The 23,495-nt window shown below is 43.4% G+C and overlaps 1 protein-coding gene across 1 annotated transcript in view; it reads right to left on the minus strand.

Annotated features, from left to right (window-relative positions):
• Nucleotides 1–23,495, minus strand: part of COG6 (component of oligomeric golgi complex 6) — a 158,586-nt gene that overhangs the window by 27,988 nt on the left and 107,103 nt on the right. Inside the window, exons 14-18 of the mRNA XM_075592027.1 lie at nt 22,080–22,211; nt 21,613–21,780; nt 15,565–15,672; nt 11,246–11,299; nt 9,554–9,633 (exon numbers count right to left, since the gene is read on the minus strand). Coding sequence (XP_075448142.1) covers nt 9,554–9,633; nt 11,246–11,299; nt 15,565–15,672; nt 21,613–21,780; nt 22,080–22,211 — 542 coding nt within the window. The remainder of the gene's footprint in view (nt 1–9,553; nt 9,634–11,245; nt 11,300–15,564; nt 15,673–21,612; nt 21,781–22,079; nt 22,212–23,495) is intronic.

The following is a 23,495-nucleotide window of genomic DNA, read 5'->3' on the forward strand; positions in this document are numbered from 1 at the left end:
TATCTTTGATGATAGTTAGTGCAGCCATATTGTGGGCAGATATTAGACATATTTACATGTTACTATTCTACTTACCCACATTTATTTTACTTGTACCATCGGGTCTATATTGTGCCAGTGACGGTCCAATAAATGTTTTTTTTAGTGTTTTTATACTTGTTTGTCAGTATTTTTCCTCGGCCATTGTTTATCTAATAAAATAATTATTTTGTACCCACTTTAAAGAGTGCCCCAGATTGGAATTTCTGTAGGTCTTGTCTTGCGGGACCTCCCAGCTTTTCTCTTGTGTCTGTAGAATTCTTTGGCCCAGATCCAGGCCCGATATGTTAAGTTAATTATTGTGACTTTAAACTAACTTAATGTCAAGTTAACACAAACGGTATATCTTCAAAAAAGACAATAACCTTCCATTAAGCCATGTTTGTTTCTTTTCAGTAAATAGCATAGTGCTAACTGTAACAGTCATTAGTAACAATGACATGCAAATGATCAGAAAATAAGGCAGTCCTACCTTTGCATAGCTACTCTAGTCCGTAAGGCTAAGACCCCGCTGTAGGCGCCCGCACGGCTGGCTTGCTTGCCGGCGCCGCGTGCAAGTCACTGCACTGCGAGCAATGGTTTTTGCCGCGGTGGGTGGGGGGGAAGCGTGGAAAAATGGGTCGGGTGGGCGTGGTCATGACATGGGGGGCGGGGACACGACGCCAGGCAAAAAAAATAAAATAACAGCACACAGAGGTTTATGTGTTGCCCGCACCCAGACTAGTTCCTGCTTAGATCTGTGCCCTGGCTGCAGATCTCCTGTTCTTGCCTGTCCTGTCTATGCTGAGGGTGGGCGTAAGGGAGAAACAGCAGTCAGTCTGTTATCTGCTCCTGGGGTAACAATGCTGAGCAGAGCGCGCTGGGCAGCGGACAAGTCATGTCACAGGCAGGATATCCATCTTAAGCACAGAAACAGCTTGGAGTGTTATTATACACAAATACAAGACAGGGTACAGTGCAGGGTATATATGCTGGGCACACTCACCTCACATCACAGAGCCCCAGCAAGGCTGCCATACACACAGACCTCCCTCCCAAGCCACCCCCCCCCCGTAGCTCCAGACAGCTCCCTCCTCATTGGCTCTCACGTGACGCGTCGCAGCTCTGGATTACAAACCTCTTGCATCCCCTGCCGGCTGACGCGTCACAGTGCGCATTGAGGAGGGACTGGGGCCGACTCGGGAGGACATCAGGAGCTGGTGAGTGGCGCGCACGCGGCTGCGCGCGCCGCCGGTTACAGCGGGACCCAGGCCTAAAGGTTAATGCGGGGATTTAGTGTTACGTAAATTAGGTCATACCTAAACTTGCCGTTATTCCCATCCAGAACATGACTTAGGGATTTTGCGGTGTCTGGATGGGTGTAACACTACAGTAAATTAAAATAACAGCGTTTATTCCCAGCATTATTCCCCTCTTCTCTTTCGGTATCTCAATAGTTGTAACACCAAGACTAGCATACCATCAGATTATTGGAAGATAACAACGTTATGCTACCGTAAAGCAACGTTAAGCCTATGCACATGGGAGGTAGTATAGCTGTTGTTGTTGGACAATTTGTTTTGAGGATACCATGTGAAGTCAGGTAACATAACATCCTTCCGGTTTTAGGTAAAATTTATGATCCATTATGAGCCCTGACTTAAAGCTGCAGTTCAGTCTTTTTTTTTTTTTTTTATTTATTTTTTTACTTCAATAGTTTCATGTGTGCAATCTCTAATTACCTAAAGAACTGTATAGCTGCAGGTCAATTCGTTCTCCATGTATTGATCTGCGAAATTTGGTGACATAATTAGTGAAGGGATCTGTTTTTCTTCTGCTTCTGTCTCTCAGTGGAAACTCATGAATATTCATGAGCACTCCTGCACTGACATGTGCTAGAGGGAGGGCAGGGCTGACAAAGGGGTGTGCCAGGGCTTGTGACAGGACATGAAGGGGCAGTGCCTTAGCAAATGGTTGTTAAAATAGAATACAAGAAAATTGGTCTTTCAATGTTGTTTTTTTAAAAACAGAAAATGCTAAAAGTATTTTTTCTTACTACAGAACTGATTTATTAAAAAAAACACACATGCAGGATATTGACTGAACTGCAGCTTTAATGGAGAATTGTGGATCTGAGCTTTACTCCGGACTGATCTAAAACACCGGGGGAGGGGGGAATTGAAATCCTTCTTGAAAGTCAGTTTGCACTGACTATAATTTGTCAATGTAAAAATATTGTTAGTCCATTAATGAGAGATCACAAACAATAGAAAAGTTGCTATATTTGGTTATAAACATATCTTGCTCAAGTCTGCTTGAGATCATTCAAGTAGCTTCCTTAACGGAAAAAACGTTCTCTAAAAAGCTTGATGCAAACCAAAACACAATGCAATGAAAAGCACTAATTTTGCTGTTTCTAGTAGAAGTGATTTTGGTCTTAAAGCAGCAAAAGGTTCTGTAGTATCAGAAAATACTTACTGCATTTTTATTTAAAAAAAAACAAAAATCAACTCAATGCCATTTTTAATGCGTTCTAACTGAGTATCCTTTGGTTGCTATAGCAGATTTTAGCCCACCTCCCCAGCAGTGAAGATATTTGGCAACAAATGATCACAATCAGGAAAGTTGCAGTGTTCCCAGCAGGAGACTGTTTGAGCTGCAACAATAGACCATGTTACCTTAGTAATATAATGTTACATTGTATTTGAGGCATTCCACTGATTACTTTAGTGTTGGTCATTACGTGAACCCAGAAAGCGAGATATTCGCGGATCGATCACAGGAGAACGGATCGATCGGCAGCTTAGGTAATCAGTTTTCATTATTAAAGTTAATTAAATGCTGCATATATTTTAAAAAAATAATAATAAATTGCCGCCAGTAAACTGTTTTAAGCCAAATAGCTTTGTACTGTATTCGAGGTCAGCTACATTCCATCTGATAAGAAGAACTACCAAAAAAAGACAAAAGGTGGGCAAGCACAACCTTTTCTTAGTAACAGATCAGTATATTTAAAGCCACAATAACCTAAACATCGCACTTACATCGAAGGTAAGAAAAATGTACAGAGCAAACAGTCATCTGTTTAAGCAAGAGGCAGAAGTGATCTGAGGAAGAGAACAGGCAACACACGGACACCAAAGGTACCCGATGTGACAGCTGTAATGGGACTGAAACGGAGAAAAAAAACTCCGATGTGCCATCCGTGCTCCATAGACTGTGTGTCTGGCTAGCGGTGAAAATACCCTCTGCTGTGTATATTTTTCTTACCTTAGATTTAAGTGAGATTGGGGATTATTGTGGCTTTCAAAGCTGCAGTTCAAGCAATAGCCTACATGTGTTTTGTTTAATAAATCAGTTCTGCACTATGAGAAAAAGAAAAAACTATTTTAAAGACATTTTTAATGTATTCTAATGTAACAGGCATTTTTGTTTCTTTAGCAACCATATACAAAGTCACATCTCCTTCCCCTTCTGAAACAGCATCACCTTTTTGAGCCCTGCCCTCTCTCTAGCAGTGAACCAATTGAATGTAGTGCCTGCCTGGTCACATGATCTTCTTCACAGAACTTTGGCTGTCAGTGCAGCAGAAGATTACCCAAGATGCATTAGTGAACCCCCAGCTGAATTTCAGCTATTGATTACAGGAGAACGGATCTATCAGCAACTTAGCTAATCACTTGTCAGTGTGTAGATTGTATGCTGCACATATTGAATGAACAAATTATTATTATTATTATTTTTAAACGACAGCTTGAACTGCAGCTTTAATATACTGATCTCTTACGAAGGAAAGCTTGCGCTTGTCCTTTTGTCTTCTTGTTTATGTGGGGGTCCATGGTGGGGACCTGAAGAGCTGAGGAACCCAGCCTTAGAGAACAGTGGCGCAACCTTTCATTTTATAAATTGAAATACTTGTTATTCTTTTCAAACCTAGTGTTATTGGGACTTATTAGCTTTGATTATTTTGTAAGAAGAACTACCCATTCCAGTTTTTACACAAGATCAGCAACTGAACATCCAGGAGATTGCTTGTCTTCTATTTTTAATGACATCGTTTTACACGAATAATATGAATTCATTTGATACAAACACATGATGAGTATAATTAGAGCAAAATACCTTTACTACACTTTAACGTTTGAACATTTTCAGAAATGAATGTACATCATTCAATTAAAAATAGTAAATAGTACATTTCTCAGTAGTGCCAACTCAAGTGTGGTAAGAAATCTAGAAACAAATGCCTTATTTTTTCTCTCAAAGTTCTTAGAATTTATACTTATTGTATATGTAGCCCTGCTTCCTAGTGAATGCAGTACGCTACCAATGCTGTGTACCTGAAGGCTCGCAGGGCCTAAGCCTCTGCCACGAAGAGCCTGGGGCAACACGTACGAATAGTGATAACCTTTACTTGGTGCAGCGCCTCCACCTGCGATGGCTCCCAACAGAGTGGGAGTTGTTCCTCACAGGACACTAATATATATATATATATATATATATATATATATATATATATATATATATATATATATATATATATATATATATATATATATATATAACTCCACACACACAGCATGTAAAATAACCAATGACTTTACTACCGCAACCATAACCTTGCATATAATCAACGGGTGTCCCTCCCTAGAGGAGACACTATACTACTGCGTCTCGCAGGACGCGACCCCTTCACCGTGTACTCCCACACCGTGTCCAGTACCCACACTCAGTGTTCCCCCACCCTCAAGTGAGATATGTGTATGTGACTGCGCAGCCACTATGTCCTGATGTAGATATATTGTATAGTTGGTGAACTTGATGGTGTTACCTGCCGGGTGCTCCAACGCCCGGGCCTGCCAAGGAACTTCACAAAGGATCAGTCGACGGATGAAGTCCAGGACTACCTTCCGGGGCGATCCCACCCGGTCGGCTGCTGCTGCGGCTGTTGAGGTCTGAGCCCAAACCTCCAGCTGGATATTGCAACGGTCTCTGTGGGCTATACCTCTCCGGTGAACACTAAGGGGAACTGTAACCTATCGGAGGGCCGGTCCCTACTTCCGCTCCACTCAACGGGACTCAGGGCCTAACTGGGCCGGGGTATGGGGCCTAGTGCAGGGTTCGGCTCTGACTCCGTGCTCCCCTGCGCAACCTTCTAACCACCTCCTACCGATTCCTGGCTGCTCTATTGGCTCCCTGGCGTCACCTGGTCTCGCTATGCCTGCTGGGACTCGTAGTCCCGTGCGCTCCACCCTATAGGAGCCGCTCCTCTTTCGCGGGCTTTGCAACCTCGGACTGCGCATGCGCAACCTCTGCTCCATCGCCACCTCCACGGCCCGCCGCGCTTGCGCGAACATCCAACATGGCGGCGCCCTGATCGCTCGGATCACTGCGGAGCCTCCGGTACACCGGAGCGCTCCCTGCACTCGCTGTAACCTTCCCTATTCTCCCCGCATACATAGATATATGGGTGAGTCTGGGGGACCTGGCTACATACAAAAACTATTTAACACGGAGTGCAGAAACTAAGGGTATAACTGTATATTTATGTTTAATCCAGAACGCAAATGTCATCATAGTTAGCGATTAAAAGGTTAAGTTCCCATAACCACGAGAAAAAATGTAATGACCAATTCCTACTCACCATCACATTGCTTTTAGAACACATACTTGGACACAGTGCCCGTGGTCTCCATTTCTCACTAATGCTATTGCTGAATAATGCACACATTAAGCTGTGCTCACTCAATCCATTTTAGCAGCTAGGAAATTTGTTAAATAAAAGGTTAAGCTCTGTCCGTCCTTCACTGGGACTCATCTGGCCACCAGATCCCGGATCTACTTGTTTTTAATGTATACTGTGTAGCCCTGTAACTGTGATTCTAATATGACTGTTGTGAAAGTGTATTGAAAGTATAAAAATGTGTTCTGTGCAACCATAAAGCAGAGCCAGGGTCTCTGGATATGCAGGGCTAAGAAACCCTTTGTGCAGCCCACATGTCCAGAGGAAATAGCTGCTGCGGAGACTGGAGGGTGAGGAGAGGTCCAGGGGTGGAGATCGGACCAGGGGGCCATCCACCAAAAAAGCAGCGCAAATGGTTGCTTCAGCCAGAGCAGCGCCAGCCCAGCAGGAGATACTGTTGGCCGGGGGAAGCAGTTGCCGAGTCCCTTTGGTAAGCACTGCTCCGATTTTTATTTATTCATATTTTTATTTATACAAATGTTTTACCAGGAAGTAATACATTGAGAGTTACCCCTCGTTTTCAAGTATGTCCTGGGCACAGAGATATAAAAACACATGATTACATTAAAAGAACAGGGTTATACAGTCACTTCACAAACATTTCATGGACAGATAGAGTTGGAATGTTGTATACAAGGGATAAAGGGCTGCTGAGTTTCAGATTGAAATAGAGCAGCTTTAACATCACCAAACATTAGGGAACGGCAGCAAACGGCTCACACCCTTTAGCTGCCCTTCGACTGCGCCAAAAGCTGTCTGCCTTTCGGGCAACACAGATGTACACTGGGTGGTTGAGATTCAATGCAGCTGTTAATACAAAGTTATTTGTATTCTTGGCTCATTAACATTCTAGTGGGCCACTTTGTGTTTCCCTCCACAAGCCCTATAACTCTCTAACCCCACCCCAGCCCCGATTGGTCAATGCAGGAAAGTCCTCACATCCTTATTGGTCCGTTAGTAGCATTCATACTGTGATTGGTCACCAGCCCCTCTACCATGTTTTCCTATGGAAGCAGGGAACATATATAAAAAGGGGAACCCGATCAGCGCTGCACAGCTGATTCGGATCCTGACGTGCAGACGGACTAAGCGTTGTGCTCCGAGGCTTTACCAGAGATACCCGAAAACGACACAGAGACACTGGTCTGTGGGAAATGTAAATGTGCTTTATGCTACTGGACTGTAGCTGTGCTGGAGAAAAGGAGAGCCGGACTTTTAAGCAGCAGATTTGAAATAGCTCTGCTGCGAATTGCACCAGAGAGGTCTGGCCAGTCCCTACCCCTCAGTGTGTGGAAGGAAACCGTGGGTAAGCCTTCAATGTGGCACTCAGTACCTAGCCAGCTAGGATTCCCCCGTATGTCCCTGTTTAACTGAGTACAGCTCTGATTCGTGTTTTTGTGTAGTGCTTGCTGCTTCCGGCTGGAAAAAAATTGTTTTTTCAAATGCTTTGACGTGTCTAGTGTCTTCATGCCCGAGTTAAGTTCTGGTCTCCCGTGACATTTGTCCTAAAGGTTTCCACTAAAGAGGCAACTACTTGTCATCTTGTACAGATGTGCCCAACATCTACTGGAAAAAAATTAAAAGCTTGGGCACCGCAACATTTTATTTTTGTGTCTATTATACAAAGTAAATATTGCAGCTGTAGTCAATGTTTACTGTTGGACCCTAATGACTGACAATGGAAAGGCTATTTGCCCATGTGACATATTTCATGAACACTTAAGTCACTTAACGTGACATTAACCCAACGTCACGTTAAATTGAACAGTGCATCTTCAAAGGACAATAAGATAATGTTAGGCTGTGTTTCCTCCCATAAAGACTATAGCAATAACTACAGTATAATGGACGTTAGTGATAATGAAATGCAAATGATATACAAATAAGGCATCATCACAACATTGCATAGCCAAAATAGTACATTAAGGTTATCACAGGGACTGAATTTTACGTTAGGTCATACCTAAACCTGGCGTTAATCCTGACCACTCCCTGAAATAGAGCTTTTGCAGGATATGTATGAGTATAACACCAAAGCTAAATACAATATGATGTAACTAACATGGCATGATTTCCCTCTACTTTTTCTCAACATGAGTTAATTGCCTATTTCAAGGTTTCGACAGGAGTAACACTAAGATATACTTAACTTCCAGTTGCTGGAACACAACACAATATTATACAGGCGGGCCTCAGTAATGCGGCAGGTTCCGTTCTATGTTCCCGCTGTAAAGCGAAAATCGCCGAAAAGCGGAACCAGCGATTTTTGGCCTCTGTGCATGAGCACACCGGCAATTTCCCCTTCTGCGCAACTTCTGCACCCCCCGTTCTGCGCATGCGCGACCTGGTCAGCCACCGCTCTGCACATGTGCAGACATGGCGTCCCCTTTACCAGTACTGCTGTATGAGCGGAACACCGTAAAGCGGGCCCTACTGTACTACAATAATGTGACATTAAGCCTATTTGAATGAGATGTCGTTCGGACGTGTTTCTGCATATAATAAGCTTTGAGAATATCATAATGCCCTTTCCTGCTTGGGGTAACGTCACATTATGATCCTTTTGTTGATCTAGACTATTGTTACATGCTGCACTTTGGTGAATTACAACACTAAATGTAACCACCAAATAGAGTCCTCAAACACATTAGTCTCAGCAAATCATAAACGTTATTGCTACTTCACAACTGTGCTTAGAGAAAGTAGTTATCTATTGTGGTACCAAAATCAGGATCAAACAAGAGCACTTCATATGAGCAGAATAATACATATTTAATTTTAAGTGCCTTTAAATTGCCATCCTTTCTGTCCCAATGGATCTTCCTTGGGTTTGATGTGGAGGGGCAAACGTCTTATAACCACAACAGCTTGTTCCTCGGCATGCCATTACGTCATTGACATTATGTAACTATTATTCTGCTGCGTGTCTATTTAATCTTTGTTATTGGCAGTGCTTTGTACAGCGATTTACTGATATGAGCTTGGATTCCTAAAGCACCCCAATGAAGTTTTTACAATATATCTGTGCTTTGTGTTTTTTTTGTTTTAGGTATTCATTTCTAGGAGTGTGCATTAGGTTAACATTTTGAATGTTCTTTGGAATTTGTTAATCTTCTATAGTAATGATATTCATCTATGTCCCAGAGTCCTACTAAAATGAAAGGGCCAATATATGTTTTTACTACAAGAAAAATAAATTAGATAACATTTAACACACCCAAATACTGTATAACAAAAAATGGGAACTCTCATCAACTGATAATACAGTTCTTACACATACTGTATAGGTTAAATGAGTAGGAGTTTCACACAACAAAAGAGGACCATGATATTACATTGCTAATTAGGGGTTCTATGGAAACAATTAATTAATTTCCAGCGAAATCAAATATTTACATTTAGCATGGTTAGATTAGTGGAAGAAAGGGAATCAGATTGGTAAATTGTTTTTAAAGGGTTGTTTTTTCGCCGGCTACATGGGATTGCACCTTTAAATCAGAACTACAGTTAACAATGCAAACACTCTGTGCTATTAACCACTGAACTTTCGATTATCCCTACTGTATCATCGAATATCCCAAAATAGCAGTCAAGCGGGCAAAAACTTCCTTTCATCCTCACATTTACCTGTATTTTTGACACTGCGCACATTATATCCCAAATGTAAATATATCTGTTTGATGTTCTAATGACGTACTGCAATGTCTGGCTGTCATGTTCAAGAAACATCTGCAGATCATTGCTGTGTAGAGGTATAACAAAGTTGGTTATTTACAACAACAGAAAACTTACTTTACTGCAGCACTTAGAAACAAATGTAGCTGTGGCATCAGCAGGTTGTCAGGAGCAGACAGGTAACGGTCAAACTGCACCTAATAATGAGAGAACAGACTGAATGCAATGAACATGCTCTCACTCTGCCCTAAGGACATTGAACATTCATTTGTATGTATTGTATGTCTTTATTTATATAGCGCCATTAATGTACATAGTGCTTCACAGCAGTAATACACGTGACAATCATATAAATAACAAATAATACAAATAACACATAATGGGAAGAAGTTCTTCAGATATTAAAGTAACATTTAGGAAAAGGAGTCCCTGCCCCGAAGAGCTTACAATCTAGTTGATAAGTAGGAAGAACGTACATAGGCGTTCTAGTAAGTGCATCTGCAAGGGGCCACGTCGATGTATGAGGTGTATAGTATCAGCCACGGAGCTATTCATATGCTTTGTTAAGGAGGTGGGTTTTAAGGTGGGTCTTAAAAGGTGGATAGAGAGGGTGCTAGTCGGTTATTGAGGGGAAGGGCATTCCAGAGGTGTTGGGCAGTCAGTGAGAAAGGTTTAAGGCAGGAGAGGGCTTTAGATACAAAGGGGGTAGAGAGAAGACATCCTTGAGCAGAACGCAAGAGTCGGGATGGTGCATAGCGAGAAATTAGGGCTGAGATGTAGGGAGGGGCAGAAGAGTGTAAAGCTTTAAAAGTAAGGAGGAGAATTGAGTGCGAGATTGGGATTTGATAGGAAGCCAGGAGAGTGATTTCAGCAGGGGAAACGCTGAGACAGATATACTGTAGGAAAGAGTAGAGGGATTCTGGCAGCAGCGTTTAGGATAGATTGTTGAGGAGACAGGTGAGAGGCAGGAAGGCCGGACAGCAGGAGGTTCAGTAAATCGAGACGGGAGAGAATGAGGGCATGAGTCAGAGTTTTAGCAGTCGTGCAACAGAGAAATTTTCCGGAGAAAAAAGCGACAGATTTTAGATATGTTTTGAATATGAGAAGAGTCGAGTGTGACCCATAGTGCTTGGGCTACTGGGTGAATGATAGTACTTCCAACAGTAATGTGGAAGGAGGTAGTAGGGCCAGGTTTGGGAGGAAGTATGATGAGCTCTGTTTTTGCCATGTTAAGTTTAAGTCGGTGGATGGCCATCCAGGATGATATCGCAGAGAGACATTCAGAAACTCTTGTCTGTGCAGCAGGTGTAAGGTCAGGGGTTGAAAAGTAAAGTGCATAGAGTAACATTTCCATGAGGCCACAGTAAATTGCAAACTTGAGCTAAGTAGAAGGAGTATTATCCTGATGAATTCTTTATTCTATGATCTACTAACACATTAAGATTGCATAGATGCAACTACATAAGCGAGAAGCTTCTTATAACACAGTTTCTCATTGTTTGCTGGTCATCTATATAATTATACTGTAAATACCTTAACTACCGGTCAATTCCTAGAATATAGATATGCAATTACAATTCACCTGCGCTATAAAATATAGTTGCAATATTCTGTAATTATAATGTAAACTACACAAAAAGCATTTAAAATACAAAGTGTAGTCAGATGGTTAACATTATGATACAAATGAAGACATTTCCCATTACGACCTTCAGCAAGATATTTCAAAAACCTAAGATTAGATTAAACCAATTAAACCTTGTGTAACAGATAAAAGTACACAAGCTGAAAGGAAAATAAAGAGTGTACCATTGCAGCCTTCAGTGAAACCGAATCCATGCTGGGTAAATTGGCTAATGGGCCCTGCGAAAGGAAGATAAAAATAAAAAGCTTTAGAACAATCATGTGTATGGTTTTTTTTTGGGAATACATCTCAATTGCTCTCTGTTAATTACGTATTGGATTGCCTTTTAATGCTCTAGTCCCACTTAGGAACACATCACATTTGCAAGAAGATGAAAGCTCTTGCGCATCAATTCTAATAATTCTGTAACTTTCAATGGCTAAAATCCGTTTAATACATTTTCGAGTTGGCCAAAAAGATTAACCCCTAAACTCTTATCTCTAGAAAAGGGTTGGGCAACTCCAGTCCTCAAGGGCCACCAACAGGCCAGGTTTTAAGGATATCCCTGCATCAGGACAGGTGGCTCAATCAACGACTGAGCCACTGATTGAGCCACCTGTTTCTGAAGCAGGGATATCCCTAAAACTTGGCCTGTTGGTGGCCCTTGAGCTGGCTTTGCCCACCCCTGCATTATACGCTACAGAAAATAGAACACGTGCTGCTTTTGTTTTTTTTTAAGGGGTCAGTTGAAACAGCAGCTCCCTGCCCCACCAGAAGCTGAGATGAGTTTTACTCTTACGGTAGAATGTTAGTATCTTGAACCCGGCATGTCCTGCTCTTTAAAAAAAATTTTTTTATAAAGAGCGTGTAACAAAATCTGTGATTTCCCTAATCCCAAGCGCCTGATACTACCATGGTAACCTTTACACTGCACTGGGCGAGCTCCATTTTAACCTCTCAACACTTTCAAACACCTATCTCCCTCACAAAGCATCAGGTTTAAAAAAATAAATAAATAAATAAAGCATTGGAAAGGGAAAGAAGGTATTTGTTAAAGCAGCAAATCCTGCTTTTTAACTGTTTTATAGTTATATGTTTAAAGCAGGGGGTGTCTGGGGCTGAACAACGCTAATTTCAGCCCAGGGGACACCCTGCTTCCAAGATATTTACCTCAATAGGAGGCGCTGGTAGAAGCTCTGACAGGCAGATTTAAAGCTCCCGCGTTACACGGGTCTATAGGAAGCCGTCATGTCATCCCTTGCGGCTTCCTTTTGGCCCGCGTAACCAGGACCATTAAATCTTCAGAGCTGCAACCGGTACCCACTACGGAGGTAAGTATTTTAGGAAGAAAGGGGTCCCCAGAGGTGAAATTAACACCGTTCAGCTCCAGACACCCCTCCACCCCTCAATTAAGAAAAAACACATGTTCTGCTGCTTTAATATACATAACATGCAATAAACAGTGGTGATCAGCAATGACTGCCGCTTTAAAGTGGCAATCCTAGTAAACAAAAAAACACTCTGACTTATTAGACATACACAACCATAGCCAGCTCAAACCGTTTGTCTAATTGTAAATTGTTTGGGAGGTCTGTGACCCCTCCTTATTAGTTTAAGCCAGGCCTGCACAACTCGTAAAGTGCGAAGGGCCGAACTGCTCCAAGGAAAAATAAATTGGGCCGCACGGGTAAAATCATCATCATCATCATCATCATCATCATCATCATCATCTCTCCTCCAGCACCCATCATCATCCTCATATCTCCCCCAGAACCCAACACTATCAACCATTGCGATACTCCCCATCTATCTCTCATACCCCCATCTCTCCCCCTCACCCACACACAATACACCCCTCCACATCAAACACACAATACCCCCCTCCACATCAAACACACAATACCCCCCTACACCCCACCACCCCCTGCAGCTCACATCCCTCCCCCCTGCAGCTCACATCCCTCCCCCCTGCAGCTCACATCCCTCTGCCCCCTTGCACCTCACATCCCTCTGCCCCCTTGCACCTCACATCCCTCCCCCCTGCAGCTCACATCCCTCTGCCCCCTTGCACCTCACATCCCTCTCCCCCCTTGCACCTCACATCCCTCTCCCCCCTTGCACCTCACATCCCTCTCCCCCCTTGCACCTCACATCCCTCTCCCCACTTGCACCTCACATCCCTCTCCCCCCCTGAACCTCACATCCCTCTCCCCCCTTGCACCTCACATCCCTCTCCCCCCCTGAACCTCACATCCCTCTCCCCCCTTGCACCTCACATCCCTCTCCCCCCTTGCACCTCACATCCCTCTCCCCCTTGCACCTCACATCCCTCTCCCCCCTTGAACCTCACATCCCTCTCCCCCCTGAACCTCACATCCCTCTCCCCCTTGCACCTCACATCCCTCTCCCCCCCCTTGCACCTCACATCACTCTCCCCCCCTTGCACCTCACATCCCTCTCCCCCCCTTGCACCTCACATCCCTCTCCCCCCCTTGCACCTCACATCACTCTCCCCCCCTTGCACCTCACATCACTCTCCCCCTTGGGTGGGTGACAGTGACTGGGTGACAGTGACTGGGTGGGACACAGTGACTGGGTGGGTGACAGTGACTGGGTGGGTGGGTGACAGTGACTGGGTGGGTGACAGTGACTGGGTGGGTGACAGTGACTGGGTGGATAGGTGGGTGACAGTGACTGGGTGGGTGACAGTGACTGGGTGGGTGACAGTGACTGGGTGGGTGACAGTGACTGGGTGGGTGACAGTGACTATGACAGTGACTGGGTGGGTGGGTGACAGTGACTTGACAGTGACTGGGTGGGTGGGTGATAGTGACTGGGTGGGTGACAGTGACTGGGTGGGTGACAGTGACTGGGTGGATAGGTGGGTGACAGTGACTGGGTGGGTGACAGTGACTGGGTGGGTGACAGTGACTGGGTGGGTGACAGTGACTGGGTGGGTGACAGTGACTATGACAGTGACTGGGTGGGTGACAGTGACTGGGTGGGTGACAGTGACTGGGTGGGTGACAGTGACGGGGTGGGACACAGTGACTGGGTGGGAAGAGTGACAGGGTGGGACACAGTGACAGGGTGGGACAGTGACTGGGTGGGTGGGTGGGTGACTGGGTGGGTGGGTGACAGTGACAGTGACAGTGGGTGGGTGGGTGACAGTGACTGGGTGGGTGGGTGACGGTGACAGGGTGACAGTGACTGGGTGGGTGACAGTGACTGGGTGGGTGACAGTGACTGGGTGGGTGACAGTGACTTGACAGTGACTGGGTGACAGTGACTGGGTGGGTGGGTGACAGTGGGTGGGTAGGTGACAGTGACTGGGTGGGTGACAGTGACTTGACAGTGACTGGGTGGGTGGGTGACAGTGACTTGGGTGACAGTGACTTGGGTGACAGTGACTGACAGTGACTTACCTTGACCCGGGTGGGTGCAGGTTGCCGCCGGACGCTTGCTCCTCCTGCCCCCGATATCCCTGCGGCAGCTGCCTGGGACGGGAGGTGGGCTTGGGGGCGCGGGTTGGGGGAAGGGGGGGGAGGAGGGCACGGGAGGTGAGCTCGTGGGGGACGCGAGAAGCTGGCCGCGGAGGGAAGCGGTGAGAAGCAGGCCGCTGGAGGAGCTGAATTATTTAATTATTACTTCCCCTTCCGCCCCGCGTTGGGAGCAGGGAAGGGGGAGGGGGAGGGGAGCGGGCCCGCAGAGGAGCTGCGTGTTGCTTCCCCTTCCGCCCCGCGTTGGGAGCAAGGAAGGGGGAGGGGAGCGAGCCCGCAGAGGAGCTGCGTGTTGCTTCCCCCTCCGGCCCACGTTGGGAGCAAGGGGGGGAGCGGGCCCGCAGAGGAGCTGCATGTTGCTTCCCCTTCCGCCCCGCGTTGGGAGCAGGGAAGGGGGGGGGGACGGAGCGGGCCTAGCGCATGCGCGCCGGGACCGCAGGGAATTGGCGCCATTTTTTTTTCAAAAATTTTTTTTTTTCAAAGTTTTTTTTTTTTTTTTTTAAATCTCATCGAGGGCCACACAGAGAGGCCAGGCGGGCCGCATGCGGCCCGCGGGCCGCGTGTTGTGCAGCCCTGGTTTAAGCGCACACATCCCACTTCTATTTAATACACAGGTCCAAGTGCACACGTATGAATGAGTAATCTATGGAGAGATTTCTTCCCCAGGAGAGAGGTGGTGACGACCTTTGCTGTAGCAATAAGCATGGGAAGCTTATTACTGTACTACATTTTTTTCGATTTTCTTTTACTAGATTTATAAGGGAACGGTCAGAACAATGCCTTCAATGCAGCTGAACCCAGTCCCAATTCCAATGTCCGATCTCCCTGTGACTTTGAATTGTTGGTGCCTGATAAAGTGACTTGTTCAATTGCAAGCTCTGCAGGACAGTGATACACTGAGCCTGACAAATTCTACATACAGCTCTGTGAACATTGTTTATGCTATACAAGAAAAATATATGATGTATTATAGTACTGTAGTATGTTCCCTACTAAGATCTCACCTGTTCTGATTTGTGTTGCTGCACACAGCTGTATATTTGACTTAATCCAGCTCTTGTTAACACGTAAGAGGCCTGTTCATTTACAAGTGTATCCAAATGTGCTTCAATCTGCAAATCAAGAGGGAAAGAAGAGGTTTGGAAATGGCAACAACCTTCTTTCAAGCAGATATAAATATAAATGCAGATTTTAAAATCAAATACAGTGACGAGAAAAAGTTTGTAAATCCCTTAGGATTTTCACATATTTCAATCGAAGTCCTAATAATAGCTAAAGATAACCTGATCAAACAAATTACACAAAAATATGATACTTTTTAAAATATTTATTTATCCACAAATGACACTCAACATTCAATATCCATTATGGCTGTGTGTAATATCAAAAGTGTCACATATAAAGTGTCTGTGGAGTTCATTTTGGAGTTGAAATTGGAGGTGAATACTACAAGAAAATCTGGACTCTGTACTACAACAACTCTGCAACTGTGAGAACTTGACTTTCTAAATGCTGTGATTATTTGTACTCTTTATATACTCTAATACAGGGGGGCGCAAACTTATTCCCTGCGCCCCCCTGCCGGCAGTTCCGTTCTCTCCGCGCCCCTTCCGCCGCTTACCTGGGCTCCGGCGTCATGTTGCCATAGCAACGTGACGTCACATGACCTCGCCGCGTTGCCATGGCGACACGACTAAGAAGCAGCCGGTGCCAAGGTAAGTAAGGTTCACAGAGGCCTTTGCCGCTCCCCCGGCACTTGATTTAAGTGCCTTTGGGAAGCGCGCGGGGCCTCTGTAAACTCCGCGCCCCTCGCAGTCAGTCTCGCACCCCCCAGTTTGCAGACCGCTGCTCTGGGAAGTCTCTCCTTCTGCATCTCACTTGACCCTCCCTATTGCTTTTTCTATTTGCTGTTTCCTCACTCCTTTGTGAACGTTTCTGTTCTCTCCAACTTCCCCACTCCCCTCCTATCCACATTTCTTCATCTCTCTTCCCCTCCCCTCCACCTATGCATGGGCCCATACACTGCACAATTATGTATACACCTCTTTCCCAACAACTTCTTCACCCCTCAATAAAAAGCACCCACACAAATCCTCTATTCACACCCTTTATCTACTCCTTCCTGTTGCTGGGGATCTCTCTTAATCCTGAATCCAGACATAAACCCACCTGCTCTCACCCACGCCTCCCTGCCATCTCTTCCCTTGCAAATGATGTTAACCTTCTGATTCAATACTGACTAACCTTAAAACTCGCCCCACAAATCAAGCATCCCAATAGCCTGCACTCATGGCTATTGTCCCGCACCCACAGTCACCCCTACCATCCATTGTGGCCAAGCACTGCCACACCTGTCTAAACACCTTTCCCCCTCACCTGCTGTCTCTGTAAGTCTCCCATCATACCACTTAAGATTGTAACCTCTTCGGGGCAGGGATTTCCTTTCCTATTGTCTGATTTTGCTGCGCTTATTGTATTATTATAATTCCCTGTACTGCATTCTTTGTGAAGCGCTGAGTACACTTTTGGCGCTATATAAATAAAGATATACATACATACATGAAAAAGTATTTGAACCTTTAGATTCAGTACCTGGTGGCACCCCTTTGAGCAGCAATGACTTCAACTAAGCGTTTCCTCTAACTGCTGGTCAGTCTCTCATATTAGTTTTGTGGAACTTACAGAACTGCTTCAATTCAGTGACATTTGAGGGCTTCCTTGCATGGACAGCTCGATTCAGGTCCAACATTTTGATGGAGTTTAGGTCCGGACTTAGACTAGGCCATTCTAAAACACGGAATTTCTTCTGCAGCCATTATTTTGTAGATCTGCTTGTATGTTTAGGATCATTGTCTTACTGCATGACTCACTTTTGTTTCAGCTTCAACTCACCGGCAGATTGGCCTGACATTCTCTTCTACAATCTTCTGATACAATGCAGAATTCATGGCCGTGTCAATGATGGTAAGCTGTTCAGGTCTTGATTCAGTAAAGCAGCACCAAACCATCACACTCCCATCACCATGCTTGACGGTTGGAATGGGGTACTTCTGTTCGAACGTACTGTAGTGTTTGGTTTTCGCCAAACATAACGTTTCTGATTGAGTCCAAAAGGTTCTACCTTTGACTTGTCTGTCCATAAAACATTGTTCCAGAAGTCTTGTGGATCATCTATGTGCTCTTTGGTGAACTTCAGGCAGGCAACAATTTTATTTTTTAGAGAGCAGTGGTTTGATCCTGGCTATCCTTCCATGAACACCATTCTTGTTCAGTCTTTTTCTGATAGTTAAGTCATGAACCCTCACATTAGCCAAGGTTAGAGTGGTATGCATATCCTTGGATGCTACTCTAGGGTTCTTTGTGACCTCCTGGATGATGTGCCATTTTTGTCTTGAAGAGATTGTGGTAGGATGACCACTCCTGGGTAGAGTGTCTGTGGTTTTGAACTTTCTCAATTTCTAGACTGTCTGACAGTGGATTGGTGGAGCCCCAAATCCTTAGAAATGGTTTTGTAGTCCTAGACTGATGAGCATTAATAACTGCTTTTCTGAGGTCCTAAGAGATTTCTTTTGATCGTGGAATGTCGGGTTTACACATACCTGTATGGTGAAGACCAAACTCACAAAGATTCTGATCTTTATATAGGGTAGGGCCTCCCAAACTCACACCTGAAGATCTACCTAATTATTTAAACACCTAATTATCCCCTTTAATTTAGCTGATAAATCCAGGGTTGCACTTGCTTTTGCACATACCCGGACTCTTAATTACTCATTGTTTGTCTAATTCATACATGATTTTGTTACAAAAGACATGGAATTGGTTAATATAAACCCTATTGGCTATTTAAGAAAAGACTGGTTTTGATTCAAGAAGGTTATCATGGGAAAACTATGGAATGTACGTAATTATCATTGGGGTTCACAAACTTTTTCTCGCCACTGTAAGTGATGACTTCAATGCAAACATTTGAACATTTCTTTCTTTGTTGTTGTTTGGCAGCACAGAGAGCTCACTCTACAGTCAATACATTCAAGTGTTTCTACTGAGGATTCAAATCTAGCTGTACAGACAACATAAGCAATTTTCACAATACATATACTTGAATTTGCTTCCCTAACCGTATCTATTATCTCATTTTTGTTGGTTTGCATTTACATCTCTATCCCGTGACTGGTAGTTCAGGAAAAATCTTTAAAGCTGTCCCATTCCAAATTTGTTTTTCATCCTTTTATTTTTGAAAGCAAGACTCCTGGTTTGATGTGTGATTTTTATTAAACAGGATTGAAGCAGGGTTCTCGGAGCTGAATTTTAGCTCCGGGGACCCCGGCTTTCCTGAGATACTTACTGTCGTAGGGGGTGCCGGTAGCAGCTACGGCTGGGCTAGTTGGGGCTATCATAATGGCAGTTTAAATGTCCCACGTCACGCTGGCAAACAAGAAGTCGTGACGTCATCTCTTGCGGCTTCCTTTTGGCTCGTGTGACCGGGACATTTAAACCTGCTGCTACCGGCACCCACTATGGAGGTGAGTATCTCAGGGAGCAGGGGGTTCCCAGAGCTGAAATTAACACGGTTCAGCTCCCCGTGCTTCACACCTAGGAGGGGTATGGCTTCAGAATAAAAACAGCAACAAGTGAAAAAAGGCAATATCTTATGAAATGTATTGAATACAATCCACACAACCGAAGCACCTGGTAATCATGCCTATACTTTTACTGCTAAGCAGTCTTCTAATAGCTCATAAGTTTGTGATCCTTATTTATGCTAAAGCCCCTGAAATGCACCAACAAAATAAAGGAAAAAGAGTGAAGCAACTACAAGTGAGAAAGAGAGAATAAGATTTGCAAAAAGAGACGGTGCAAAAATGGTATCAATAGTCTGCAAAGAGCTATAATGTTTAAATAGTACAAATATTTAAACTCAAATACACAGAAGTGTGTTGCAGGCCCTCTCAGAATCGAAGGGCTCACGCAGACTTTCAATAATTTTTTAAAGGTGCAATCCCTAGAAGCTGAGCAAAAAAAGATTTAGTAAACAATTTAACAAGAATATCTGGCTTCCTTAAACAAAGTTTCTTTGGTGCTTTTGATTTTTTGGAAAATAAGCACAAAAGATTCTTCTTTTGGGGCTTCTGAAAGGGAGACCGTCAATTAAATGGTCTCCCCACCTTGTCCTTAACAGCAAGGCAACAAAAGGAAGGTAAAGAGAGATATGAGAGACTTTGCCTTGCAAACTATTAATAAACACACATTGACTTCACATAAAAGCAAGTACCAAGAATAGCATTAAACTCCTACCACGTCCCACCATGTTTACAAATAAGCGTCTTTTTTTTTTTTTTTTTTTTAATGCCTATAGATATTGAATTTCTATCCCTGGGGGCAATTTTATGTGTACTATATATGTGCTTTTAATTAATTTTGTTATATTTTTATTTTCCCTAGATTATGCAAAGGCTTTTGATACTGTTGACCATGTTATCTTGTGCTACAAGCTTCAGTGCTCTGGAATAGGGGAACATGCTTTAAACTTGTTTCACTGCAACCTATCAGGCAGATCCCAACATGTGACTCTTGGGCTCTAACTCAAACCCCTTGGATGTCCCCTGTGGGGTCCCACAATGCTCTGTTCTGGGGCCCCTACTCTTTACAGTCTTCATTAATGATCTATCTACAGCTTATACAACAAAAAACAAACTAAGATGCCCAAAGCTACTTCCAATGTGACAAAAATACACAGTGCAATACCTATATATTCTCTTGAAAAAGGGTCATTTAGTTCAACCCTTTGGCCAAAGCGTTTTAAGCCTGCTAGCCACTTCAAGGCATGACCGTTCATTTTGCTGGGTTACGACAGATCCAATGCTGATCATTCTTCCCCTAATTATAGAGGTAAATAAGAATTTTAACTTGGTGAGTGTTAGGACCTGCTAACGGTCATGCCTTGAAGTAGCTAGCAGGCTTAAGACACTTTGGCCAAATGGTTGAAACACTGTCAAAACTGCAACTATGGTGGTATTTGGGATGAAGCCTACATTTCTAAAGCTACCAACTACAGACCTACAGATCAGAAGCAACTCCAACAACATCCTAGACCTGGTCCGTAGTTTTAAATATCTGGGCATATGGCTTCACTCCCATTTAACATTTGGACTGCACATTGATACTGTGACATCCAAAACCTATGCCAAACTAGGTGTACTTTAGAGGAACAAATCCTTCCCAAGCCCACTAGTCAGAAAGTGCATCGTACAGCAGGTGCTAATGCCAATTATAGACATAGTATATGGTATAACACCCCAAACTCACCTTAGCAAACTAGACACCCTCTACAACTCAATATGACGCTTTGTCCTACAATGTAACTACAACACACATCACTACATATTGCTCCAAGAAATAGATTTTCTATCCATTGAGTCCAGACGCAAAGTACATTTTTCCGGTCTTGCCTTAAAATACTTTCGGAACAAACTCGTCACCCCTATTAGACGTAGCACTTATCACCTGAGATCTGACATCAAAAGACTGTTCACTGTCCCACGGTTTAAAAAAAGAATCTAGTCGCTCCTCCTCTTACCGTGGCTCACACGACTGGAACAACCTACGAGAGACTCTCAAAGACGCCTCCAGGCTAAGTTCTTTCAAGACTTCAGCTATCTCACATTTTAATCTATTCTCAACATAGCTTAAGACATACTAGAAAATGAGACGTAATTCAATGTATTATTTTCTGGTCAAATATTTTATAAAAAAAAAAATAATAAATGGTTTATTTTGGTCCTAACAGCACTGAACAGCCTCTGCTATTTTCAAACTATTCACAACTGATCTCTACATCTCAACTATAATGTATGAATCAACAATTATGACTTTGGGTAGATGCTATTAATTGTCATCTGCAATTTAGACTGAAATTAACTCTTGGGATTAACATTTTATCAGTCCTCTTATTTATTGATGAAAGGATAATACTTATATGTAGAGTAATACTTAACTAATAGCAGATGTTACCTAAACTAATTCCTCTATTGATAAGTGATAAGACTTGCCTGGAATTGTAACATCTCCAGTCGCTTGTCAGTAAACTCAAATAGAGCCAGCGTTGTCTTCATCATGTAGAGAGAATTGACCATGTACGTGGCCATGTCAGCTGTGCCTAAATTACTGGCAGACACAGTGCAGATCTGCAGCAATGGATCCAGCACACAAGAAAGAACCTAAAACCACAATTAGCAAAGTAAAGAACATAAAGGTTAGTTTCATGCCTCCCACTATATGCATGTAATTTAAAGGAAGACTGGATGCAGACATAATATAAAAACACAGAGGTTCTCTTTTACTTTGGCATAAGAAAAGGGAGCAAAAATTAGGAAAAAAATAAATATAATAGCAATATTGTAGTTATTATTAAATGACACATAGGTGGAAACATGTAGGGCTTTAATAAAACAAACATACATAATAATTAGATAGAAGATACACAGCAGAATTGTATGAAGAGATATTTCATCTGTACCTGAACAAAATCAGCTTGGCGAGCATCAAGTGGAACAACAGAGGAGTCATGGGAAACGAGAACATCACGTAATAACGTAAGGGTTTGATTTAATGCAGAACTCGGCCCAAGATCCGGAGGGGGTAACTCCACCTAGAGAGAATTACAACTGATAATGCTTTCAAAACTTTTTTGGCAACTACAAAAATTAGGGCAATCAAACTAAACCATTGGTCATTTGTATTTTATTTTGGAAGTGCACGGTTAAGATAGTCAGTCTTATTCAACAATGACCTAATCTTTTTATGGCCTGCTATCAATATTGTGAGAGTCTCAGGTAGATTGTCCCAGGTGTGAGGTATTCTGTAAGAGAAGGAGGAGCGGCCAGATACTTTGTTAAACCTTGGGACCGCGAACAATCATTTAGAGACAGACCTCAGATGATAAGTGCTGCGTGTGGTAAGGGCAAAGAGATTGTTCAGATAGACGGGTAGCTTGCCCAGACCGTAATTAAAGGCAAGACAGGAAAGATGAACTTTGCGCCTAGACTCAAGTGATGACCAATCTAGTTATTTGAGCATTTCGCAGTGATGTGTGTTGTAGTTACATTGGAGGACAAAGCGGCATATTGAATTGTAGAGTGTGTGTAGTTTGCCAAGGTGAGTTTGGGATGCTGTACCATATACAGTACTATTTCCCCATAGTCTATAATAGGCATTAGCATCTGCTGTGCGATACTCTTTCTGACCAGCGGGTTTATGGATAATTTGTTCCTATAAAGTACACCTAGGTTTGGCAGAGGTTTAGGATGTCAGGGTATCAATGTACAACCCAAATGTTAAGTGGGATTCAAACCATATACCCAGATATTTAAAACTAGTAACAAGGGCTATGATAATATTAGTGCTGGTTCTGATCTTATTTATTTATAAAATGCTTTACCAGGAAGTAATACATTGAGAGTTACCTCTCGTTTTCAAGTATGTCCAGGGCTTAGAGTTAAGATGACAAATAATACATGGTTACAAATGCAGTTACATAAGTGAACAGGGATAATATATATTATAGGCATATGTAACAATTACAGACCAGATTAAAATGTGAGACAGTTAAAGTTTTGAACTTAAGACTGGTGGTGGCTGTGAGGGTCTCCGGTAGATTGTTCCAGTTTGGGGTGCACGGTAAGAGAAGGAGGAGCAGCCGGATACTTTGCTGAACCTTAGGACCATGATCTGAAGCACCATCATTGGCAGCTTTAGAAATTTAGCCAGTGTTAAAAAGCTTTTTTTTTTTTTTTTTTTTTTAATTTGTTAGTGTTTAAAAACAGTTTGTTTTCTCATATTATAGAAAACAACGATGTTGGATGGGCAACGTGTAATGGACCAAGGGGGAAGGATCTCCCTCCCCCCCCCACCATCCCCTTCCTCTCTCCCTTCC

This window comes from Ascaphus truei, chromosome 3 (genome assembly GCF_040206685.1).
Source record: "Ascaphus truei isolate aAscTru1 chromosome 3, aAscTru1.hap1, whole genome shotgun sequence".
Taxonomy (NCBI): domain Eukaryota; kingdom Metazoa; phylum Chordata; class Amphibia; order Anura; family Ascaphidae; genus Ascaphus; species Ascaphus truei.